The sequence below is a fragment of the Pseudoliparis swirei genome, chromosome 22, assembly GCF_029220125.1.
Source record: "Pseudoliparis swirei isolate HS2019 ecotype Mariana Trench chromosome 22, NWPU_hadal_v1, whole genome shotgun sequence".
Taxonomy (NCBI): Eukaryota; Metazoa; Chordata; class Actinopteri; order Perciformes; family Liparidae; genus Pseudoliparis; species Pseudoliparis swirei.
In genome coordinates this window covers 15,931,132-15,957,825 of record NC_079409.1, presented here as the reverse complement: position 1 = coordinate 15,957,825, position 26,694 = coordinate 15,931,132, and the positions used below count along the sequence as shown (strand labels likewise).

The 26,694-nt window shown below is 39.9% G+C and overlaps 1 protein-coding gene across 1 annotated transcript in view; it reads right to left on the bottom strand.

The window, feature by feature from the left end:
• Positions 1 to 7,169: 7,169 nt before the first annotated feature.
• mtbp (MDM2 binding protein) overlaps positions 7,170 to 26,694 on the bottom strand; it is a 28,152-nt gene continuing 8,627 nt past the window's right edge. Inside the window, exons 9-23 of the mRNA XM_056444636.1 lie at positions 21,923 to 22,017; positions 21,596 to 21,662; positions 21,225 to 21,342; positions 20,132 to 20,311; positions 17,962 to 18,030; positions 15,842 to 16,006; positions 14,568 to 14,661; positions 13,890 to 14,048; positions 12,012 to 12,107; positions 11,576 to 11,839; positions 11,310 to 11,428; positions 10,595 to 10,707; positions 8,660 to 8,773; positions 7,811 to 7,876; positions 7,170 to 7,714 (exon numbers count right to left, since the gene is read on the bottom strand). Coding sequence (XP_056300611.1) covers positions 7,673 to 7,714; positions 7,811 to 7,876; positions 8,660 to 8,773; positions 10,595 to 10,707; positions 11,310 to 11,428; positions 11,576 to 11,839; positions 12,012 to 12,107; positions 13,890 to 14,048; positions 14,568 to 14,661; positions 15,842 to 16,006; positions 17,962 to 18,030; positions 20,132 to 20,311; positions 21,225 to 21,342; positions 21,596 to 21,662; positions 21,923 to 22,017 — 1,761 coding nt within the window. The 3' untranslated portion in view covers positions 7,170 to 7,672. The remainder of the gene's footprint in view (positions 7,715 to 7,810; positions 7,877 to 8,659; positions 8,774 to 10,594; positions 10,708 to 11,309; positions 11,429 to 11,575; positions 11,840 to 12,011; positions 12,108 to 13,889; positions 14,049 to 14,567; positions 14,662 to 15,841; positions 16,007 to 17,961; positions 18,031 to 20,131; positions 20,312 to 21,224; positions 21,343 to 21,595; positions 21,663 to 21,922; positions 22,018 to 26,694) is intronic.

Below are 26,694 nucleotides of genomic sequence, written 5' to 3'. Positions count from 1 at the left end.
AATGTTTGCAAATTTATTAAAAAAGAAAAACTGAAATATCACATTGTCAGAAGTATATACATAATAGATAGAAGCCTACATCTATACATGTATTAATTGTTTGACTTCTCTACAGCAAGCTAACACAAAACCCACACCTCTGGCATATTAGGACCTTGTTAAATCATTAAGTAAATGAGTGCACAGCGATGGTGCTGATCCAAGTCGCTGTACAAGATAGAGCTTTTTTGAGTCCAAGTTGGGTCTTTAAAAGAACTCTTTGCTAGTTTTACCGCACATGTCAAATATCTGAGCTGATAACTCGGCAAACACAACTGGTCTCTGATGTGATACACACAAGAACGTTCACAAATAATCTGTGGGACTAAAGCACACTTAGTAGGCACTGCAAGAGAAATAAACTGGGTCACTGCCTCCCTCTGTCACTGTTATTATCTGTTGAATGTACACAAAGAAGATGAGTAACCTTCTCAGCAACACACACACACACACACACACACAAAAGGACACATTGTCTTACAGTAGGGGATGGTAAGTATGTCTTGATCCTCCCCCTTAACAAGCTCTGCCCTCAAGCTCTGTTATTCTCAAAAACAACCACCCACATGCAACCTATACACATACATGGCCTTAAATCACTCTGGAACTATGTACTCCAATCTCCTTTTCTCTCTCTCTTCTCTCTGGGAACCTCATGATAAAATAGATGAGGGGTGAGGAAGGGGTGAGGAAGGGGGGGGAAGATGGAAAAGAATGTTTCAGGATGCTACTGCCAAGTCCCTACACTACCTCTAAATGCAACCCCATCTCTCTCTCGCTCACACACACACACACACACACACACACACACACACACACACACACATCTACACACATCTACACACACACAGTGTTCCCCTCTCTCCCATTGACCTGTGCAAAGAGGCACAGGGACAGATTAATGTGTACGGTAATATGTGTGCGCCTGTGGATGATTTCCATGAGTACAGCGAGCTGTTATAAAAATAGTCCCAGTTTGAAGCTGGGACTTTTTAATTAAAACCTCATGGCAACATTGTGTCATGACAAGATTATTTGGTCAGCAGAGCCGGTCCGACCGGGTCTGTGTGCCTACCAGAGAATACCTTCCTTCAGTCTCCGAGGAGACGTACTTCACTGAATTTAGTTTTTTAATGATCGGTATTATCGTCAAAATGTGTATGCAAATAATAAGTGGGTAGATGGGGGGGAAAAGTCCCAGAAGAGAGAAATGATCTGACCAGGCAGAAACCGAGAGACAGAAAGAAACACATGCAGCAGAAACAGGACGACGAGATGAGGAAGTAAATGACACCGGGACAATGAAAGGATGCACTGCAGTAATGCTTCAAAGCGAGATTTGGAGGACTGAACATCAGTTAAAGGGTGATTATTTAAGTAGAAGATGTATTCATTATTTACATTCAAGCTACGCTAATCTATATCTTCATATTAAAAGTTGATCAATTGACAGTGAAAAGTGGTGTTTGTCCACAAATCATTATCACCAGCTCTGCAGTTCCCCTCGTGTTTCACGGAGGGTTTTAGCCTTGTTGAGCTCATGGTTTTGAATCTGAAACAACTGATATAAACTGAATTGAATTGAACTGTGCGCTTCCTGTTGAATGACAGACAGACGACGTTGCGTAGCACACAGGGGAGCGTTCAGCAGCGACAGGTCCCTCAGAGGTTTGCGGAGACAAAACCAAAGCTCTTTTTATCTACCAGAAACATGACTTCAAATAAATGCTAACGTTGCTCTGTCTTCTCGATGTACAGACCGCTCACTGTTTGCTGAAAAATGTACAATATGAATTTGAAAAAGAAGTCGAGTTGTGTTTACAACTAGTTCTGCTTAATGTGAAGAGGCATGTAAAACCAATTTATACTGCTTATAAACGTTCTCCAAGTAATTTGTATTACTTTAGTTTCGATAGCTAATGATGTGTGTATTTTTAATTTAAGTTGTATTCATATTTTTACAAATAAGCTTTTTACTGAATTTTGATGCGTTTGTATCAAATTTGTTGTCAACCAACACATTTTTCAATTCAGTTTATTTTGTATAGCCCGATATCACAAATTACAAATTTGCCTCAGTGGGCTTTACAATCCGTACACATACGACATCCCTGACCTTTGACCTCACATCGGATCAGGAACAACTCCCAAGAAATAGAAAAAAAACTTTCACATGGAAAAAGGGAAGAAACCTTCAGGAGAGCAACAGAGGAGGATCCCTCTCCAGGATGGACAGAACAATAGATGTCATGTGTACAGAAGGAATCATTACAGAGTTACAACACATTCAATAAGTATGACAGAGTGTATGAATAGTTGGTTGTAGTCATGGACCACGATCCAGACCTCCATGATCCATCAGGCAGATGGAGGTAGAGAGGAGGAGTGGGCGGGGCATCAGCAGGGCCATGGCATCAGACCCAGCCAGGTCCGATGGACCCTATGAGACGTGAAGTCACAAGGACTCCGGGGAGGAAGCAGTTAGTAATGTGTGATGGAGAGATGAAAATTCTTACATAAGTAGAAAAAGAAGAGGATACAGGTGCTCAGTGTATCCTAAAACGTCCCCCAGCAGCCAATAAGCCTATAGCAGCATCTCTAGGGGCTGGACCAGGTGATTCAGCGCTAACTATGAAGAGGAACGTCTTCAGTCTACTCTAAATGAGGTGACTGTGTCTGCCTCCTGGACTGATGGTGGAAGCTGGTTCCATAAAAGAGGAGCTTGATAACTGACATTACAGTCTGTTACTACAAAGTGACAATAGCTCTCATAAACATGGCTGCAAGTGACACCAGTCAAATGTGTGGTTAACCATATTACCAACCACCGACTATTTAATAGGAATTCATATTATTGATCATATGAAGAAGAAAAAACCCTCAGCTGATAGAGTTTTAAATCTTATTCTATATCGTACTATAGTAACTAATGTGGAAATATAATGAGTATTTTACCCTCTAGCATCCATTGATGGAAAGCAGCCCTGTTGAAATACAGCTTTGATTTCCGTCTTCTAATTCCTGGTCAATTCTCCACGGGAAGAGCACACAGTTAAACACCATGGTGGTCATCACACAGCTGAGCAGCAAGTGAAATGATAATGATAAATTTAACATTTATATCTCGCAAAGTGCTTTAAATAATAAAAGCAGAAATAATCAATAATGAGATGACAGAAGTACGAGATCAGAAATACAATTTATTATGTTGACAGTTTTCAACTGACACGGCGTTGCCTTATTGCTGATGCTGTACCTGCTGGATGACAGTTCTGAATTTCTTGTTGATGCATACTCTTACAAAAGTAGTTGTTTGGGTTGATGAGCAGCGTCTCCAACACCAGACACTTCCAGCATTCACTGTAAAACTTTACAATGTTCCACTGGTCCAGCAGCTCACGGTCGATGGAGATACTTAATTGACGTGCTTATTCTGCTTTTTTGCCTAACCTCTGAGAAAAGTTGGGCAAAAAGATCAATTTTTCCAAACTGGTTAAAAAAAAGAAATGCCATGTTGTCCTTGAAGCTACAGCTCATTCAGAATGCTGTTTACAGATCATTGTCCAGATGAAGAGCGGAGCAGGTGACTCCATTTACCAAAAGAAAGAGTGGTATCAATCTGTTTGAAAAAAAGATAACAATAAAGCTTGTAAAACAAGAAAAGAAAGAAAAGTAAAGTAAGACATACATTTCAGCTGTGTGTGAGAAGTGAACATATTGTCACGCGGTGCGGTCTCATCTCTGATAACGGTTTGGCACACATGGATGAAGCTGTGCAGGCGACATTAATTTAATCTATAACTGTCCCTGAAATGAGCAGCGACACACATTGATGCACCTGCACAAAATCAGCACACACACACGCACACACACACACACACACACACACACACACACACACACAAACACAAACAAACACAGGCACACATGCACACACACGCGCACACACACACACACACACACACACACACACAAAGGCACACACACACAGGCACGCACACACAGGCACACATAGACACGGTTCAGCACTAATTATTTATTATAAAATGTACAACCGCTCTCGTGGGACGGTGTATTTTAATCACAGCTCATCCCTGTTCCAGTTCAGGCATCGAGTATCAAACATTTCTGTGTTTCTCATGGCGACGTCGAGCATCTACAAGCTGCCCAAATGGAACTTCAGTGTCCGGTACTATTCTCTTATTATTTATACTCAGTCTTCATCAAGTCAAGTGTTTTTAATTATGTTCCTGAAACTCTAGCAACCCACGTACAAACATACAATAAGTTCCAGGGAGGGAGCTCTTATTGAGGGAACCACGGTCACGTTGTGTGTCGTGTTTGAGAATGAATTACTAAATAAATGAACATTCGAAAGTTTTAGGCAAAATATAAATCAAGATGGAATGAATGGATTTGGTGCTTAATTTATCTTATGAGAAACAGCATTAAGACCATCATGTAGATTAACAGACATAATCAAAGTGTCATGTGAGAGAAGGAGGCACTGCATTAGTGGGTCCTCATAGTGACGGAAATGTTTCATCAAGGAACTTCTTTGGCGCTGCATCGCATTTATTTGATATTTTGCAACCAGCAGTCGTGACAACAGACGGACAACTATTTGTGCTTTATTCATTAAATGGGCCCACAGGTCACCTCTGTAAATTTAGTTTAGTTTAGTTTATTTCGATCAGCAATAATATACAAAAATAAAAATTTCAACAAAACATTATTTGTTGTCCGAGCATTTTATCTTATACTTAAGTTAAGACACACATTGCACTGTTGCTGTCACGTTGATTGTTGTTTGTCATGTCTAATGTTGCACCTTCCGCCAAAAAAATTCCTCGTTTGTGTAAACATTCCTGGCAATAAACGGTTTCTGATTTTGATTCTGAAAAGAAGAAAGTGGCTGACCGAAAGGGTCGAGGCTGAAACTATCAAGCTTATAAGTGCCCTTACCTATGCTTTCACGAAAAAACTTATTTCAGAGAACCATATACATATACCTATATATATATATATATACAGGACTGTCTCAGAAAATTAGAATATTGTGATAAAGTTCTTTATTTTCTGTAATGCAATTAAAAAAACAAAAATGTCATGCATTCTGGATTCATTACAAATCAACTGAAATATTGCAAGCCTTTTATTCTTTTAATATTGCTGATTATGGTTTACAGCTTAAGAAAACTCAAATATCCTATCTCTAAATATTAGAATATCATGAAAAAGTATTCTAGTAGGGTATTAAACAAATCACTTGAATCGTCTAATTAACTCGAAACACCTGGAAACATATTTTCAAATGTTTGATTTTGTTTTGCTGTTATAAATCTTTTTTTTTACTTGGTCTGAGGAAATATTCAAATTTTATGAGATAGGATTTGAGTTTTCTTAAGCTGTAAGCCATAATCAGCAATATTAAAAGAATAAAAGGCTTGCAATATTTCAGTTGATTTGTAATGAATCCAGAATGCATGACATTTTTGTTTTTTTAATTGCATTACAGAAAATAAAGAACTTTATCACAATATTCTAATTTTCTGAGACAGTCCTGTACATAAACATATATACATATACACATGCACATACATATACATACATACACATTCACACACCCATATATACATATACACACACACATACATAAATCCACACACATACATATTTACATAAAACAATAAACTAAACAACAAAATTCCTGGAGTCCTGGAGTTAAAACCAAGAACAAATGTCCACTGCCATCTCTGGTTGTAGATTTGTTGTTCCAGTTTTTTTCCTATCTGGCATTGTTGTGTACAAAGAACACAGGAACTCCACAGTGTAATCCCCATGCTTGGTTCCCCTTATCCCTGATTACCTAGTGACTCGTGATAAGTGGCACCATGTGTTGCCTTCTCTTCTGCACTGCCAGTTTCTTCCTTGTCTGGTCATTTTCTACCAAGGATTTTGTGTGTGACGCAGATCCGCGAGTTACAATCTAACCCGTTTAATCTCTTCTGTTGGTCCACTGCGATACAACCAGCACATGCAGATAGCATAACATGTATTATCTACTCTCGGCCTGACATTCAGTGGTTCTCCCACTGACTCCATTCCCACAAGTGTGCACACTGAAAATGTCAGGTTGTTCAGTTTGAACAACCTCAAAGTGAGTTATGAAACACACAGGCACACTATATTTGGATAGTCTCATGTTGTTTCTCAACTATCTGACCAGAAAGCAGCAGATGGTCAGTGTCACAATGTTTACATTTCAGTTACATTAGGGCAGAACCAACCCGACACTAAATAAAGACTGTGGGAATCCCCTCAGTCAAGATACCTTGACTCTCATACAACAGCAATGTGATAATAAGTTGAGTATCTTCTGTACATTTGTAGTTTCCTAATAATATGATATTCCTTTATTCGTCCCACAGTGGGGAAATTTCAAAAATCACAGCAGCGGTGCACATCAGAACATCAATAAAATAAATATAAAACAACTAAATACTAAAAACTAAATACTAAATATACAGGAGGGGAAACAAAGTAAAGTGGGGGGAAATCTGTGCCTTGATATATTTCATAATAAAAGGAGTACACAAAAACTGCTGAATGACCAGACATGGAAGCAAATAGTTCAACCAATATGGAGAGTAAAGTTTATTATATTTAAATAGTGCAGAACATTCTTAAAACACAGATTAGCACTTCAGTGGCACTTAAATAGCACTTACTTATGGTACTTTTGTAGTTCGACTCTGCTGAGGAAATGTTACTTCCTGTATTCTTGTTGTTCTTAGTTTATACTCTAGGTTGAATGCACTTATTGTAAGTCGCTTTGGATAAAAGCGTCTGCTAAATGACATGTAATGTTATGTGATCTTGGCATGGAGGAGATGTCGCTGCGGTTGCCAGAAACCTGAGGCCAGCTCCTGTTGGAGGAAACACAGCGTGGTGCCCGCGTGGCTGTGGCGCCTCATAGATGCACAACTATTCGCGGTGTTGCGTACAAAGTCAAAACATCAGTGATATCCAAAGCTGCGTGACGTTCTGCACTTGCTTTCAAAGTCTGGATAACGGCTACCATTCAGACCGGCACTGATGATGTAATAATGACAAAGTTACACTCTGAACACATTAAGAAATAAACACTTTATTGTGTTACAAACAGAACAAAAATAAAATATGTACATTCATAAAGGCCTAAAATCATTAGAGTATTTAGAAAACAAAATGAACAAGTGGGAAAGGATTAAAAATAGCTACAGAAGAAAAGACAACAGCAACTTGGAGCCAACGTGTACGCCCTTGTTGCCTCTCAGAGGTCAGAGGTCACAGTGCACCGTGACGCTTTGGTCTCAGTCGGTTTCTGTTTTTCTGTTTTCAGGCTACGGAGCAGTGGGCGTAAATCTAATAATTATAATGCTACATCTTCAAAAAGGTCCCGTTATGATCATATTAGTGGAATAAATTATAAAGTAAAATAAAAGATTGAGTTCATTAAAACAGACTTAATGTATCAATTTAAAACTAATCAGGAAGTCGTAAAAAGTAAACACTCTTATCATAAAACATACAAAAAGGTGAAATCCTCTTTTAGCTATGAAATAAAATTCACATACAAATGAAGTTTGTCTCATGTATTCTTTGAGTACTTCTCCAACACCCACTCAATGACCTGCAACAAGACAACAGAAGTGTGAGGAGGTTCAGAAAGACGACAAAGCCAAGCGCGTTGTGCGTGTGTGTGTGTGTGTGCGTGTGGTGGCGTTACCTGTTTCACGTTGCTGCCGGCTGCCTTCTTCATCTCCTCGTGCAGACCGCGAGACGTCTTCAGGTCCTGGGATCAAACCACAGAAGAGGAGCTCACTGAGGGGCGCAGTGCGGTGAACTCAAATGGGATTCACAGCATTCAGATCAGATATTATAAGTCAACACTTTTAAAGTGCGGAGAGAATATTGGGAGAACAGAGTAGAGAGAAAAGCAAACTGTAAATAAGTACATTTACCCAAATATCTTAACAAATGTATTAAATTAAACTATTTGTACATAATCAAAACCAAACACTTGAAACAGGCCAGTGACGCGTCACAGGAATAAATGATATGCAGACAAAAGAAGTGAACTGTCCATCTAGAAATGTTAATCTTGAATGTGGTAAAGATTCCAGGTGCTGGTCCAATAAACCTGAAGTGCCGGCAGAGTTGCCCAATACTTACAAAACAAAGAATTAGCAAAGGAAAATACTATATACACAAAAACAAACGAATATCTCAGATAAATCAACACTCAAAAGAAATTTAATATATATATTCGACACCCAACCGCATATAGAGTAGATCAAGTAGCTTTCTTCTGGCAGCAATTTTTCCTCTGTTTATTTTATATTAAACAAAAATACCTGATCACAATTTACAAGGAGCAAAAAAAAAAAAAATAGATTGAAATGTGGGGTTTCGGGCAAATGGTGTTTTCCAACGGTTCTTATTATCACTCGACTTTGTTGCGAGGCTCGAAAACAAAACACAACATATGGTCAACATTGCAGAACGACTCCTGCATCCATAGATGAATCAAATGAGAGGACAGCGCTGAGCGTGTGTGGGCGGTAAACAGACTAACCTTGAGATAGAATTTCGAGATTTCAAACAGTCGTTTTCCGCAGGCCTCAAAGCACTCGTGCTCGGCAGCGATCCCGTGGTGTTGGAGCGCTTTCGCCACGACCTCCTGCAGCATCTGAGAACACAAACACGCTCACTTATTTATTTGCATTATTGTGAAACTAGTTGTGTTTATTCCCGAACCACCTGACGCTAATCTGGTTCAGAGAAACTCATTTTAGCACAGCTCCCTTTATAAAAAGGGAGAGATGTCAAAATGTCCCGTCTTCGGGGGCCGTCCTTGCTCAGGTTTTACATTCAGAGAGAGTTTACATGTACAAACATACAAATATTTTACTGGCAGCTTCGCCGGAGAAAAATTCCTGAAATAAATAGATCTGCCTTTGATCTCGTCACAGCGACTGTTCAGAGTAAACACGATAAATTATTGTGAGGAATCATCTGTGCTATTCAGTCTCATGAGGAGAAAGGCAGCATTTAATCTGTAATCTGTCCTGAATAAACTGCCATCATTATTTCTGAGTAGGGCCAACTGTTCTCTCCTACACTTGGTTTGATGATAAGAGTTTGAATAGTAATCAGGAATCAGAACAGGTACAGGTCACCGAGCAGATTGTGAGCTGTACGTGGGACAGAAGTAACGGTGTGACGGTGTGTGTGTCATGTGACCACATGTGTTCCCGTCATTGCACACTGTACCGAAAAAAATACAAAAAAGACGGGAGAAAGAGAGTGTGTGTGTGTGTGTATACAGTTGACATGATAATAGTAGTTTTAAAATATGTTTTACAGCCCCCACATTCACAGTGATTGTATGCAAAACAACGTTTGCAACTTTTGCACATCTCTCATCTGTAGTAGAAAGACAGAAAGTGGGGATTTTTTGTTTTGAAATTTTGTGGCGAGTCGGGAAATTACACATTTACTTGTTAGTATAAAAAGTAAAATACAATGTTTTTATTTTTATTAATTGTTAAACGAATGACTATTACAGGAAAACTATTGTTTATCATCACCTATGTTTTGGTTTGGTTGCTCTAGTTATGACCGTCCACTCAAAGTAACTGCCTATCTCTTGTGCGAGTGTTTCACTAAACGGAGCTTCATACGGTGGTGAAACATACTGAAAACAACCCGGCGAGCATTTTCTACCCTTGCTTTCAGGTGGCACCATGAACACAACACAGGGCTCCAGTCTTCAAGTGCAGCTTTATTTTGTTAGTCACGCCAAGGTTTCGCCTTTTTACCCGTTGAACCGGCGCAGAGTGACCACAGCGGGTCAAACATCCAGCCTCTTAATCCGTTCAGCTCCAGATACCAAGGCAACGCTCACATCTGCTTGTCGACCTACTGGAGTGCTGATATTTAAAGGACGCCCTAACGTAAAGTTAACTGAGAAAGAGACGGAGAGAGCGAGCAAGCATTTTACATGACCGGCAAGGGGAGACTTGCAGCCTCAAGAACATGGACTTCACATTCTTTCCTCGGTTGTTTACACTATTTATAGTTTGCCTGTTTTGAAGTCCAAAAAATTACCAATAAATTGTTAACTTTTCAATTGGTCAGGTCTGGAATCCAATGCAAACATGGGCTGAGCTGATTTGACTAGAATTCAACCAGGTTTACTGTGAGTCACAAAGTGGTCGGTGTGAGAGAAACGCAGCGTTTAGCCCTCATGCTCAACGGCCGCGACCAGCGTGCCTCCTAACGCGACACAACGAAGGGAAACGGATTTGAAGGTCATGCATGAACCAAACGGCCACATCGAGTGCTCTCCATTCTTCCTGTGTGTGGCTACATGTGGGAAAAGCTCACATCTATATCTAGATTATTTATATAGCATCAATATGTTGGTGAAAATAATCACTGCATGTTCGGTAATAATAATTAGAGAAAGTGTTCTTTAAATAACGCACACACAAGCACACACTCTCACCCTGTTGTGTTTCTGGGAGCGTGACTCTTTGGAAGGTTTGTCCTCTTCTTTGTCATCTTGACTTTTCAGCTGCTGAGGTTTAGGTTTGTCAGCAGGGGGAAAAGTCACCAAACCTAGCAATGTCAGGAAAATGAACAACAAGGCAATACAAATCCTTGGCATGTGTCCGAGTAGAGCCAGACGTAATCAGAATCAGATCAATATAAATAAGTTATTTAACATTTGAATTGGTTAAAACATGTCACAACAAGCCTGAACTCTGATAAGTGTGTTGTTCCACAACGACATGATATCTAAAAGCAAATCACCAACAAACGTTACATTCCTATAATAAAAGACTTTTTGGTCGCTTTTGATGGTGTAATCACATTTCAATGATATTTTAGGCCTCTTAAATTATTCAATAAAGAATTCCATAAACATTTTCTTTAAAAGAAAGTACATTTCATGATGTATTTTTACATGTATACAAGACACTAAAAGAGAAGATGATACATGTTTACAATGTTTGGAATTGCTGCTCTATGTATAATTTGATATCATCATACAGGACATTGAGGATGTCGATAAATAATTCATTATTTAACATTATAAGCAATGGTGTGCAGATTTTCTCATGCAGATTTCCAAGCTTTGAAGCACCTATATACTTGACTACAACCGATCGAGAGTGTCGTTTATGAGATAGTCCTGATCAATAATACCATGCACACACCTGAGGCCGTGGACTGGGATCTGGTCGGCTGTTGTCGGACAGACCTAATGGCAGGGTGCGTCCCACTGCTGCCACTGCTCTGAGAACAGAGGGAGTCATTGCTCTCGGACTTCACCAGCCTGGATCATTCAGACAAAAACATTAAGTCACAGACGTGGTCAGCATCGTTGGTACATGTACCGTAAACCCCAACATCCATCCATCCATGTATCCATTCATTCATGCACTTTCAGGACCAACATTCATCATCTTCATCATCATCATACCTCTTGCGAGGATAACCTCCGATAATGTCCGTGTCCCACGACCTGCGCTTGAGTCGCGCGACATCGGCGTTCTGCAGAGTCTCTCCGTCCGGCACACTTCCTGGTTCTGACATCACAGCGGGGGAGGGGGCGGGGCTGAGGGTGAACGGGAGGGCACAGGGCTCCCTGGAGCAAGTGGTTTGGGTCTCGTATCGAATCAGACGGGACTGGAGTTTTACTAAGGCCTGGTCCCGGTCCAGGGAGCGCTGATTGTCAAGGCAGAACCTAGACAAACACACACACGTTTCTGAATATTGGATGAAGAAGGGATGGAGACTGATGTGGCTTGTTACTGTCTGAGCGTCTGTTAATCATCATACATGTTTCATTGCTGCCAGTACTATAAAATATCCGTTACTGTAGCTGAACAGTCGCTGCATAGCTTCTAGAAACGTACTCTATGCCGTGGTAATGGGACACTGCGGCTTTGTTGAAGGGCATCTGGCTGATTCTCCCGGGAGAAAGGTCCGGTGACATCTGGAACACATTATTACTGGAGAGAACGAGAGAGTAGGGGTGGGGGAACAAAAAATTCAAAGTTTCACAAATAAAATAGTTCTTCTCTTCAATGAATCACAAATACAAAAGTTGTTGATTAAAACACAGTTTGGCCAGTGAGAAGTATTACGACTAACTGATTACTGAATCATACATATTTATTCCCCTCAAACTGTGGGGCGCGTCCCTCAAGTGGGGCGCCGAGATATTAAAGGCAAAAGTACGTGTAAATATTTACGCTACGGTTACGCGGTTAACAGATTACGCTTGTGTGTGCAGACCATGGCGGGGAACAGGGAGGCGATGGTCAAGAGAGTCTCCAATGTGCAATGGACACACTGTCATACACCGAGAAGCTCTACATGTGATCCGATGTGAGGTCCTGGGACAGGGATGTCGTATGTGTACAGATTGTAAAGCTCTCTGAGCCAAATTTGTATTTTGTGATAATGGGCCACAAAAAAATAAACTGAATTGAATTGAATGACATGTGCCGTGAACTAGACGAGGATTTGACCGATGCTATCAGCGTGGTCAATTTCATAAAAACAAAGTCCCTGAAAGCACCAGTTTTCACTCTGTGAGGAGATGGGAGCCTTCAGCTGTTTCACATGAAGCTCGGTGGCTCTCAGGAGGAAACGTGTTGTCGCGTCTTTGAGCTGAGAGACACTACACATCCGTCATATGATGACATGTGTCATACAGGACCGTGCAATACAATTGAAATTATCCACATATTAATCTGCAAAGAGGTGGTGTACTCAGTTTATCCTTTATTTTATCTTTATAACGTAACACATGTATATACTTTTTGGAGTCAAATTTGTTTGCTGATGAATAATTTCTGATGAAATTCACATCTCAGTGACATATTTGAAAAAATGAATGAATTAAATCTTCATCTTCAAGGCAGAGCAGATCAGGTTTCACTGAAGCTGAGATGTCACAGGACACCTGATCAAGAATATTGATTCCTTTGAGAATCTGAGTGAATTAGAAATATTACAACTTGATGGCTCACACATATCTGCATTAATTTAGTTTTGCACTTTATTATTTTGAAAAGATAGTTCGTGTAAAACTCAGTAACTTGTTTTGTTTTTCACATGTTGGACTTATTGTTATTATCTTGAAAATATATCCAGTGCCCAACATGTTAAGTGCAGCCACAATAAGCTATTTGCTAAATATCAGTTATTTTTTGCACAACTTTATTTGCATTGTTCTAACAAAGTGGTTACACTTTGTGTTTGGTTTTGTCTGATGGAGTAATCTGGTTCAATTAAAAGTGATTAAAATTTTCTTTATTCTATTATTTGAAAAAGCTCAGATGGAGGACTCAAACAAAGTTGTTATTTCAATACAAATTCAGCGTGGACCATTTAGTTACATTGTTGTTGGGGCAGTGGGGCACGAACATTTTTCTTCCTCCGAAGTGGGGCGCGACAGAAAAAGTCTGAGAACCATCGCCCTAACTCAATCAACGGGTTGCAAGTCCATTGTAGCGGGCTAATGATCGTAATCAAATTCTCATTATGGCCTCATTAACTGCCATCCATAACCAAGCTAAAACAACATGGATACGGTCTACCTGACTGCAGTATGTGTTACTGTTCATTCGTCTCATGACCATCTTTGTGTGAGCCGCTCTCAGCCGGATGGCCGCTTGTAATCCTGTTGCTGCCTCTGTCTCCATCTTTATGACTTTCAGTGTGAAGGTACATATGTTGATGAGCATTAGTCAGGTCATGGAACCAGAAAAGATGACTGAACTTACCCTCTATTGATAGCCAGTAGTTGCAGCTCCCCAGCAGGGAGGCCATCAGATGTGAAATGTTTGAGAAGTTCTCTGGCGTCCAGTAATGCAGAGGAGCTCTTCTGACTGTCTTTAGGACCCAGCAGACTGTCGCTGGAGCCTGGACCTAGCAAACCAAACCTGGCACACACAAAATACACTATAGATCATACACATTACATTAGCTGCACAAAACGGTCATGTGTCTATTTAAATATAATTTAAGGATTCAAGTATAATGTATTGCCATCATTATACAACACAGGGTTGCACAACAGCAGCAACAAAAACAATTCTCTGGGCAGATAACAAGGCCGGTATCTGGGCAGACATTACAAATTCAACATGATGGGAACACCGTCACCCACGTTGACTTTGTTTGAGCACCAAGCGTCATTAGTGTGAACACTGAGTCCGCCTCCTCTCGTCAAGTGCAGCTTAATCCAGGATGCCCTAGCTGGATTAGTTTAGCTTCCACCTCTGCCTTCTCCTCTTGGGGCAGCCGTCTCAGCTCTCGGTGGCGTCTGGGCCGTGTGGCGTGAAGACGCTTTGGGCTGTGATCGTCGTCATTTATTGATGTTGATGAGTGAGCCTGTCAAATGCCATACGTGCTCCGGTAATAAAGACGAAAAGACAACAAATATTTGTTTTTAAAAGTACCTCCTCTTCTGTCTTCTCCTTTGCAAGTTCTCCATGTTGTGGAGGACACTCCTCTCAGGCCAGTCAGATAGAAGGTTGGAAACGGTCGGAGAACCTACAACAAAGAAACTTGAAGGCTCAGCTGGTTGTTTCATTTAGTAGATTCCCTTTAAGCAAGAACTAACCTTGCTGAATATACATCTCGCATGAAACATTTGTATTTGTCTGATTGAAAATGTGGTTAATTAAAAACTTCTCCCTTTTCTTCAAAACCGTAACAGGTGGATTTCCATTCAACTGCAGAGAGAGGTTGGTTCCCATTGTGGAGCAAATATGGAGTATACTGTGCACCGAGATCAGCGCACTTCAGAAGAAGCCTTCAAGGGTAAACGATCCTTAGTTTTGCAGATACGGCATTAGTTATCTGATATTGACAAGCATAAAAATACCAAGTAAATGCTCGCTTTCAGATGCTTTAATACTGATTGACCTTGCTTGAGTAGGTTTACTGACAAGTAATCTCCTTAGATTATATATGTGTGAGAAATGAAGAGACTGAAGTCATTCACACCTTTAGGTGCTGCAGAAATGCAAATGTAAAATACATTCCTAATGCATTGCAGAAGCGGTTTATTGCTGTAAATATTATTCTCCAGAGCAGAGGTCGGGTGAGGATTATAGAAAAAAAATACCTGATATGCAATTTAGAAAGCATGTTTCTCCATGTCCATCTTCACTTCTCTTATTTGAAGTTTAGTGGCTTTACCGCATGGAGAGCTACGTATATGAAAATGTTATAAAATATGAAATCGGGAAGATGTACTGAAAGACGAGATCATTATGTGGACTGTTCCAGAGAATTAGACGAGTTCCAATACATGTACACAGTATGAGGCGAGCCTCAATCTACTAACATATCAAGGCAAGAATCCCAAGAAGATGGTATGTAGTTCTGCTTGTTAACATACCACTCCATAAAAGTAACACAACAAAAGAAGCGAATTAGTTGAAATGCTCAGATGGCAAGCAAACAATGAGGATAACTATCCTGGAATAATATGAGAACACTGCGGAGACGGAAGAGGGAAGTTCTTACAGTTCTTCACTTTCTACCTGTTTTGATTTTTAATGTAAAACTGTGTCCTTTGGACACATTTATTAATAACTGAAAGTGTTATTCAAGTGTTATAAACAGAGCAGGAGAAGGCAGTCTGTGAGTGGCAGGAGTTCCACTGTGGCTCTGGATGGATGTGTAAATATTGTTGCTTTTCTTTCATCTCTTTCTTCGTTCATACCCGAGTCCTTGGCGGCCGTGCCCTCCTCCTCGTCTGTCAGACAAGTGGAGGCAGAGGGCGGAGTGGAGTCAATCATCTTCAGATACTGCTCCCTGGCCAGACTCAGGATCACCTTCAAGTCACTGATTGGCATTGAGGTTGAAGCTGACGCTTCTTCTTTGTGTCCTAGACACACAGACAGACACTGGTTTTAATCTTGGCAATATATTACAGTTTTGGGGGGTTTCCCCCTGATTTAAATTTTTAATCTCTCTACTACTCAACACCACACTAGTTTCTCCCCTCAACTACACCAAACCCCAAAGATGTATGTTATGAAACGGGGAGAATCCCTTGCATTAATGAGGGGAGATACATTTCCTCTCTGATGGAGCCCCAGTGAGATTTAGTATTGCTCTAATAAATTGTCATCTATCTATGTTATGGTCAAATTGCTTCGATTTGTCAATTTGACTTGAGTGTTAAAATTCATCATTAATTATCCACGTCTCTACTCTTTTGCCTGATATCAGACAGAATCGTGGTTTGGACCCCGGCAACTATTTTGTAATATTTGTCAACACAATCTGCAGTGTGCTTTGGGTGTGAAGGGGCAATTATAATAAAGTTTCACGTTACATTATAAATGGTTGGGAGTTTCAACCAGTGAAATTGAAACAGAGTGATAGATTAGGCCCTTTGCACTCGCATGCATCAGCTTGAATACTCATTACATCCCATGCAGAGACACAGACTGATGACAGCCAATGAGACAACAAACAGACCCACGGTGGTGCAAATAACATTGCACATAATAAGAACAACTTCCAGTAAACTTTAATACAATACCTCTAACTTTTGCCACTCGTAAGAAGATGCTTTTTTTTCTCAATTTAGTGCCAAGTCAGAATATATTGCAATGAATTTCATTTAGGTCCCGGGTCTCTCAGGGCTCTTCATTCTGCTCACGGCCTTTTCCAGAAGCAGCCCTATTGCTTTTCCTGAAGTTGAAGAATTTCACTCCACTTCATTTAATCGGGCTCCACTCTACTGGAGTTTCTCTATCTTCTCCTGCCAAGGGGACATAATAGGAGTCTGTAAAATAATGATATTTCCACAGAGTGTTCCTGTGCACCAGCCTGTGCTGAGGGCTGGGGGAGCTCCAACTGAAAACAGTTCAGGAAGCTCAGATTTGCCCCGACCGTCGATACACACTGTAAAAAGCTCACACTCTGCTGAAGACGGACATTTTCAAACATAACATTACAAAACCCACAGATGTTCAATTTATAATAATATAAAATTGAAAGAAGCAGCAAATCTTCACATTTTAGAAGAACCAGCAGGGTTTTGACATTTGTTTTTAGAATAACTGAAATGACTCGTAAATTATCTAAATAGTTGCACATTTTTCATTTGTACAATGACTGAATAGTTAATCAATTAATTCTTTCAGCTCTTATAACTTTATGGAATGAGATTAATCATCCAAGTACTTTGCATTTCTTATGACCTGTTTTTTAAGATATGAGCCATGAAGTAAATGGTTTGATGCGTTCTTCCAGTCATGAAATATATTTATACATCCCCAAACCATAAAGACACATTTGCACAATGAGTTGTTTCAGGGTCAGTAATCAATATATTCCCATCATACTCTAAACATAATTGCTCATCGACCAGGTGTATGAATGTATGCATGGGTGTGTGTCTGTCATTAAGTCAACATTAAGTGGGGAAAAAAACACTTTTAAATTTTAGTTTTTCTTTTTTAAGAAACAAACATTATTCCGGACACTAATTACTAGAAAAGGCAAAACATGTTTGTGCTAAGTGACAAATCTGTGCCCATTAAACCAAATCCCTCTTCTACTGTTGTGTGAGAGGTTGCTTCCCCATCCTGCGTGGGGGCATAAAAGTTTGATTGACATATCTCAGCCAACTCAAGGGGCTGTTCTGAGTGCTCGTCTTGGTTGTGATCACACATTAAGCATCGAAAACAAAGACACAACAGTGAGTGTGCAGTATTTTCTGTCCAAATAATGTTCGACTTCTACACCACCTACTTTTTACTCCCAGAATTACAGTATATTCCGGGATTTGTTTACAATTTTTAGCAGCTCTTTAAAAGTAGAACTCACTGAGATATTCTTTGAGTACCAGCGTTTGGACCTGGTTCACCTTCTTCTCCCTCGTCAGCAGGCCGGCTCCTAGGAGACGGGTACGAGGGCACAACATGCTGCTTACAGAGACACAGTGGAGGGAACATTTGCAAATCTCCACTGTGTCTTTGTTTGGAAAATTATTTCGAGAATGTTTTGATACTTCTTGAGAGGGAACTGAAGAGCCAATGGAGTTCAAGGGCTGCTCCACTGATTTTGCAGAAAGAGGTCAGTACACTTGAAATACGTTGCAAAAAAACGATTAAAATCAAGGTAAAATGAGACCAAATAATACCACTCTTGAGAGGAATTATGACAAATTTGTAAATCATTGCAGCCCAATTATAAGGAATCACAAGGTTAAAAGGTCGGGGCCCATTAAATGAGTCATCAATAACAGATACACCTATTGCTGCTCAATACTTTGTCGTAAACATATGGTTGAATAATTACATCTGGAACGGCTTGGTTGGCAAAAGATACTTGCAACATTATGCGAGTGAAGGACACAAAAGGTGCATTTCATGCTTTTTATCTTCGCATTGAAAAGGAAGGTTATGTTTTGATCGCCGTGTATTTTTTAAAATTTTTATTACCTTCGCATTGAAAATGCGGAAGGTTATGTTTTGATCGCCGTGTATTTATTTATTTATTTGTATGCGTGTTATTCACATAACAAAAAAAGTTTTAAACCGAATCGCATGAAATCTGGTGGGGTGATTGGTTATTATCCGGGGACCATTTGATTAGATTTTGGGAGCAATCGGGTCAAAGGTCAACATCTTCTTTTTACCGTAGCACGGTCAATTTTTATCCAATTGGCATGCAACTAATGCCAAAATGTTCATAATTCAATGCCCAATCTTGTGATATGCGAAGGTATGCGCTCTACTGAGTGCCCGTTCTCGTTCTCTTGTGCAACCACCCTCAGGAATGCATTCCAAGACTCTGCTGTCGTTAAAGCAGTTAGGGCACCTTTTAAAGTCTCGCTCTGCATTTAACAGTATTCAAAAAATGTCTCCCGAAGGTTTCGTGAAACGTTAACAGTGGAAACTCTCGGGAGGAAACGTCACAGTAGGTCTCTTGAATATGATATGAAGCCTGAGAACCATGAAGGACTTTCATCTGGAAAGAAGAGAAGTTTAGAGGAAAGACTAAACAAACAACAGTTTGAGTTTCACGTGTCTGTCACGTATTCCACCATCGGCAGCCAAAGCCTTTGTTCAACCATCCAATTCAGCCCTCACCTAAACATTCACTCCATTCCTCCTCAACATCTTCCTCTCTCTCTCCGTCAATCCAGCCGTCTCTTCAACACCCGTTCTCACTTCTTTTCTCTTTGATTGATTGTTCTCATTTTAGTGAAAAGGATGAGGAAGTCCTTAACAGAACAGGCACAGCTTCCCAATGCTGTGAGGGGAGGGGAAACAGTGAAGCTCATACAGGCTAGCCAGATGAACAAAGGCCCTCACTCTTTCAATGTTTTAAGAGAAACTTGAAATGCTTTTCTTTGCAATGGCAGAAGATTAATTTCTGCTAAATGTTTCAAAACCTCCAAATGTTTTTCAAACCAAGGCATGCCTCTCCGCGTGTAGTTTAAAACCATCAGCAATGTATACTCCTTCATAACAGACATCATACACATATGTTTAGATGCAGGGTGACTCAAACACTTCCCGAGGACAGCGTTCTCTCTGATCATGCCCATTGCAAATAAACGTGCATTAACCACTTTCACAATGTAGGAAAAAAGACTCCTTACAACCCCGAAGTTGCTGAGACTCATCACGTTTTCTTCACTATCGAAGGAATCCAGTGATACTCGTCTGAACATCTATGGGTACATAACAAACAGGAACTGCGAATAGCTGATTTGGCATGATTTTAATGATAGTGCAAAACAATGTTCTATCAATATTTATTTAAGATTCAGGAGTGAAAATAAATAAATACTTGTTCGCTGATCCCTGTCGCTATATTGTGCACATTCTCTAATAAAGTATATATTTTTTTAAAAGGATGATGACCAGACAGGTCCAAGATGCTGCGATTCAAGGCTTTAGCAATTAAAGTAACAATAAAACATTCACAGCGGCACACACAGAAATACACACACACACACCTCTACGAACATGACAACTTCATTTACCTGGTGATGACAGAGACTTCTCTCTCAGCAACCCAGAGACTGTTGCCATGGCAGCCGCTCCATTGATTTGACTGTCCGAGTGCAACATCCTGACCCTGCAGCCTCCGAACCCAACTTCATCTGAGCCCTGGACCAAGAGGAGGTAGTGAGCGCTCTCACCTTTCATCTCTACGTCAGGCACTGCAGAGTACCGGCAGAAAAAGAGAGATTACAACCAGAGTTAATCCACGACTAAAGAGGTGATTCACTTCTTCACGTTTCGCTTGCGTTATTACGATTAGTCATTGCTTTGACACCTGCCACACTCTACATATGATTTTTAAATCCTAATTTGTCCTATGGGTCGCTGGTAATAATTTCACATTTCTCGAGTATAAAACAAAATATTTCATCCGTACAATTCTACTTCAAAAAGGTCAAGTCTGTAGGATTTAAGGGTATTTAAGTTAAATATGTTTCCTTCATATTAATCAACTGAAGCCAAGAATGGTTGTGTTTATGTTCCCTTAGACTGAGGCCCCCACATCTACTTAGGGAGCGAGGGCTGCCATGTTTCTACAGTAGCCCGGAGTGGACAACCAAAAACACCGGCTCTAGAATGTGCCTTTTGTGTTTTTGACTTACCCGAAGGCCACCGTAGGTTCTCTACACGCCGAGCGCGGTGAGGGCATTCTGTTGGTTGCCTTCTGCCCAACACCGACAGATGCCAATAAATCCTACACATTGGACCTCGAATATATCTTACTCTAAAATGTGTTGATGAAGCGTTTTGTGTATTTTATCCCTGCTGTCCAATTCTTATATTTATTGTTTACCATTTGCTCCAGCAATCCAGATGTATCACACATATGGCCATATCAGTTAATCCTGCGGTGTACATTTTGTTTCAGGTTTTTCCAGTGGTGCTTTCCAAATTGATTCAGTCCTACTTCCAAGTCTACTTCCCCAGCGCAGTGTTTTATTATCGATATTAGTATATTCCTAGTTACCCATTAATTTCCCCACAGAAGGTGATATGGCTCCCCTGTTGTTGCCAAACAGTCATCAATTGAACAAGGCAATAAAAAGGACATGAAGAGGAAAACAGTGTTACCGGGTAAAGCCTTCGGTCTGCTGGCTACAGACTCTCTCCAGCGCTGCGAGCTGAGCTGGCTGGCAGCGTGCTGAGCAATGGGGGTGATTATACAGGACAAGCTGAATAACGCTCCGACCTAGACAGAGAAACACAGTCGATAAACATACACCATCACACAGCCCCGCAGTCCCACAGATGGAATACAAGAAGCATCTTATAGGCATTATGTCCTCTCGACATGAACTCACATTTGACTGTAAAAGTAAAAAAGCAGAAATATAAGCTTTAAATACAATGAATTAAGTTATGTACTTCATTTGAGATTATGAAGTTATATGACTGACTTTTTCTAATATGTGTACATTCAAGGGCACTTTATGGGGCAATACCTTTCCACGCAGTGACCTCAACTGTTCCAACAGAAGTTTAGCTTTCATCGAATTCCCAGACACGCTTCTGTTTGTTGGTGGTGAAGGAACAAAACAATAAAGGGAGACGGTGTTACCAACTCCCTTTTGAGACTAGATAATCCTCATTATTCGCCACGCTGTTGGTGTGAACGCAGCAGTAAAAACAGGAGAAGCTACATTTTGTGTGACTTGTATTCAAGCCGGTAATCTCAAGTGTATTAAATCTAAATGCGAGGAAAAATAATGACTTTGTTTTTATTATGACACACACATAGACACACACACACACTTCAGGAAAGAGGATACAGTTCAAACTGGCTTGTGGACATCAGAAAGCTGGGCAGGTCGGACAGAGATACCAGCTGAACCAAATCCAAAATGGGTGCGTAGTAATGGAAGACCTGCAAGGACCAGAAAGACAGAGAGACGGAGAGGGGAGGAGGAGAAGAGAAAGCAGGAGGCATAAAGAAAGAAGCAAACAAACACAGAGAAGAGGACAAAGAAAAAACAACAGTGTTATCTTATGACAAATTTCCCCTTGGGGATTAATAAAGTATATATCTATCTATCTATCTTATCACGCAGAACAGCATCTAAATAGAGCAACAACAACAAAAATATCTCAGTAGTTTATGAGGCAACAGCTGGAGGAGTTGGAGAACATCCAACAGGTGAAAGACTAAGATAGAACGGAGGAGTCCTGGAGCAAGATGCTCAACCTTAACCAGCTCAGAGGCCATGTTATACAAACAACCCTGAATCTGACCTCTCAGTTCCAGATCTGGATTTGGACTTCCAGTGGAAATGTCACCAAATTTACATGTTGGACCCAGACGTGTGTGCAGGAAGGAAAACACACAGAGACTGAGCACGGACATCCACCGGTACACCCACTAAATAATACTTATATATATATACTTGTTTTCATTGTCAATTAATCCATCAATTGTTTGGCAAATGAATATTTTAAGTTCCAACAGCTAAAGATGACATCTTCAAATCTCTTGTTCACAAAGATTATCCATTTACTGCGACATGTACATATAACAGATTTTTTTTTATTGAATCAAGATTGTTGTTGATTAACTTACTGCTGACTAACTAACCGGTAATTGACTCACATCAGCGTTACGTAACACTTTAAATATTAACAGATTCTGAACGGATTCACGATAAACAAAGTCGTTCTCACATTGTGTGATTTGTTGAACATATAGAAATAAATGTCAACCAGCCCAGGCCTAGAAATTGTTTTTTGAGCAGGTTTAGGGCAGATTTATTTTAATTTGTTTACAACTTAAACTTGATATTTTTAAAGTCACTGAGAAATAGACAAATATTTGAGTAAAATGTGTATTCGTACAAGTATAGCATGAGTAAATGTCAACTTTGGTCTTGGGCGTTTGTCTTTGTGTATTTACTTTATTGCAATCAGTTGATGTGACTTTTGTCAAATAAATAAATGTTATTAGTGCACAGCTGACATAGCAGATCCTGAAATCAGCAGCACATGGAGAATCAATTTTGAATCGCATCGTGATTGACCAAAAGATTTGCATCTATACTAAACACAGAATATCATGTTTCCTCTCAGGAGCCCATCAGTTAATTTACACAATGTAGCTCACATAAAAAAATAGAAAATATTAAGAGACCTACATTTCAACTATCTGCAGTTGTCCTACTTATTTAATGAGCTCATTGGGTTATGAAGAAATCAATAAATCATAAATAAATAATTTGTCAAATGGAAAAACAGGGCTTTTGCAAAAAGAAACTTACATTATTTCCAAGGAAAGCCTGAAATCTCAATCTCATAATTTATTGATCTGGAGAATGAAGGGCTGACCCATTTCTGATATACTCAAAGATTAAGAGTAGAGCGAGATTTTAGATGAACCTGGGTCAAATTCCAGTCTTGCTAGCAAGATAGTAAAGTGCATTCCTCATTTGTTCAACCATGGGAAGAGAATCACTAATGCAGTGGCTTCCAATAGTAAACAGTCCTCATTACTTGAAACTGTCCCTCTATTTGTCATGGTTTCAAATTACACATCCCCTGCAGTTAAAATGTGTTTGTACTTTTCCACATGACTTTGGGTGATTCGAGAATGCAAATGTTTATCCATTCTGATAGCTGTGTGTTTACTTTGCATATTATTCCCATCCTGAAGTACACAGATTGCTGTAATCTTGTCTCATGAGCTTCCTTTGTGAAGAGCCGAGCTGGAAGTGCAGTTCAGGAGCGCTGTGAAGGCAAAGAAGCCTTTTACAGTAAATGTCCATCTGACATCAATAAAGAGGTAAGAGTAAAACAAACGGTCTATTTCCAAGCCTCAATACATCAACAAGAACTCGTTGGTATGTTGCAACAAACAAAACAGCCGAGGACATTAGTGACAATCTGACGTCGGACTTTCACTATAAGATAAAGGGTTCAGGAGGATGTGCAGAACTTTGAAAGCAGATTTTGTGCCCAATAGCCTATTTAAATTATAAAAAGGACACGAAAGAGAGAGAGCGAGAGAGAGAGACTAAATGTCACCATTTGAATGTGCTATAAGGCAGTGGAATCTGTGTAGAACATTACATTTTAATAAAAAGCTTTTTTGATGAACAGATTACTGGATAATTAAGTATGAATAGAAAAGTTGACTGTGACATCGTTTTGAACATGTGTAGAAGGACTGTATCGTACTTTGAGCCATATTTCATTCCCTGTACATTTTTTCAAAATCACTGTTTCCACTTGGACTCAACGCCCAGCCTTCTGATTATCATTATAGAACATCAACCCTGTAACAAGGACAACATTCTCATAATATCTGTCATTGTTTTAGCTCATCCAGTGATGAAAATCAATGAGCAGGAAATCAATGTGATTAAGTGTCTTGATTTGACACGTATTTTATCTACTCTACAGATCCTCATCTCAATATTTTCACAATAAACATTGTCTTTATTAAATGTACTATAATTACATCATAATATATATCAATATCGCAGCATACAAATGACTGTTTGAACATTTTAACCATATAATAGACCAACATGTATAAGTATTTAATATAGGGAAGCCCACACTTCATACCCTCATGTCATAAATCACAGTAAACACACACTTGGGGTTTGGTGCTCACACAGCCCAGTGTGGCCTCGCTACGCACTGAGGCTGGGCGCCTTTGTTTGTGTGCGTTAGTAATTAACACAACATTTAGTCCCGACAGTAAGGAGGCCTCATAGTTTTTGTCAGCGCATAGTTTAGATTTTACAGTCACTTATCCCAGCAGAGCGGAGATGTGATAGTTTTGTTGTCCTCGGAGTCTTGTTTTTATTGTGCGCCAAGACAATCACCACCATCTGCTTCTCTGTACACAGATCTGACGATCACATACACACACAACTCAACTGTGGCACTCTGCTGTGTTAACTGATTAATGAGCATATGCACACACACACACACACAACATACTCACAAAGCAGACAATGGTTGACATCAACACAACACACATTCAAAATGATGACTTACAAAAGCCCCTCTGTATCACTTCTATCCTGATGCGCAAATCAACATCATCAGTATTTCTTTAGTGTGTACAACAGACATCCTGGAAGCCAAGTGTCCTATTTCTATTAATGCTCATCAAGGCCGCCCGTTCGTGTGTGTGTGTGTGTGTGTGCTATTAGACCTCATATCAGGGCATAACTTCTGAGGCAGAGCTTCTGTGTGGCTTTATTGTTATGGATGTTGATCTCCGCAAGAAGACTCATTACAGAACAATGCCAACGGCTATAAAAGACCTCGTCTCACACGGGGTACACTTCTTCAACAAATACACAGCTTTTACACCGCACACAACCAGCACACAACATCTTCTCCATGGAAAAGAACACAATCAAAAAAATACGACAGATTACAAGCTAGAACATTTCGCATTTGGGTTTTAGTGCTCAAGGTAAACATATGTGTTGTTATGTCATTCATGCGGCAACATGCTGACCTTGAGCAGGTAATGTTTACCATTAGTCACAAACTATGATAGTAACCAAGTGCGTGTTCCAATACTCGTACTACTGTACTATTTTGTATGCCAGAAAAAGATGACAATATTTAACAATATGTTAAATGCAGTATGCCAACAATAAAAGGAAGTCTTACTATCTTACAATCGCAATTTGCAGTCTGGATATACCAGCAAGAAGCTCTATGTTCATGGTGCAGTGTTATAACAAAGTAGTATGACGCAAATGAAAGCATATATATATATTTTTTTTTCTTCTTTTTTTTTAAAGAGCTATAAAAATAAAAACTGGTATCAGATTGGTTCTCTCCAACGGTCAATACCCAATGCCGTGGTATCAATATCCAAAAATAAAAAAAGTCAGATGCTTCACATCATTGTTTTTAAGTCTATAATAGTTAATGAAAAGGTTTTGAGTTCATACTAATCACATACCGACAAAAGTGTTGATACATGAACATTAACTGAGGCTACACAGAGATATCACTGCGAGCTGACAGCTGACTCTAGTTTCTCAGTCGCTGCCAGAGATTCATATCCCCTCAAGACAAATACCTCGGAACCGCTCCATTAGAAATGCTGAATACAAATGAAAAGTGAATGATGCAATTGAAGGATGCCACGTGAAGGACATCAAGTCTGGTGAAAGATTGATGGACAAAACCGAGGAACAACATGTGACTGCAGCAGACACATTTCTCTTCGTTAAACCCTTGGGCTTTGGCTCTCTGTGATGAGATGCCAAAATCTATATTTAATACAGTTTTGTGGCTATATGGTCATCAGAGGTACAAGAGGGCTGCCTTCATTTGGCAGATGACATTAATGTGATTGATCTGACTGGTGGTCCTTCAGTCACAGGTTCCTTGTTGTGATTGAAGGGCAACCAGGAAGTGACCCTTTTGAACTCCTTTCCATCTAACCACCAGAAATCATGAGGAGATTGTGCAGCTCATTCAACTCTTTAGCTTGGAGGTAAGATGAGGCTTGACCTGGGGTTAAAGGAACACTTCTCCCCTAGATGTAAATCCAGTCATTATCTACTTAACATGCTGT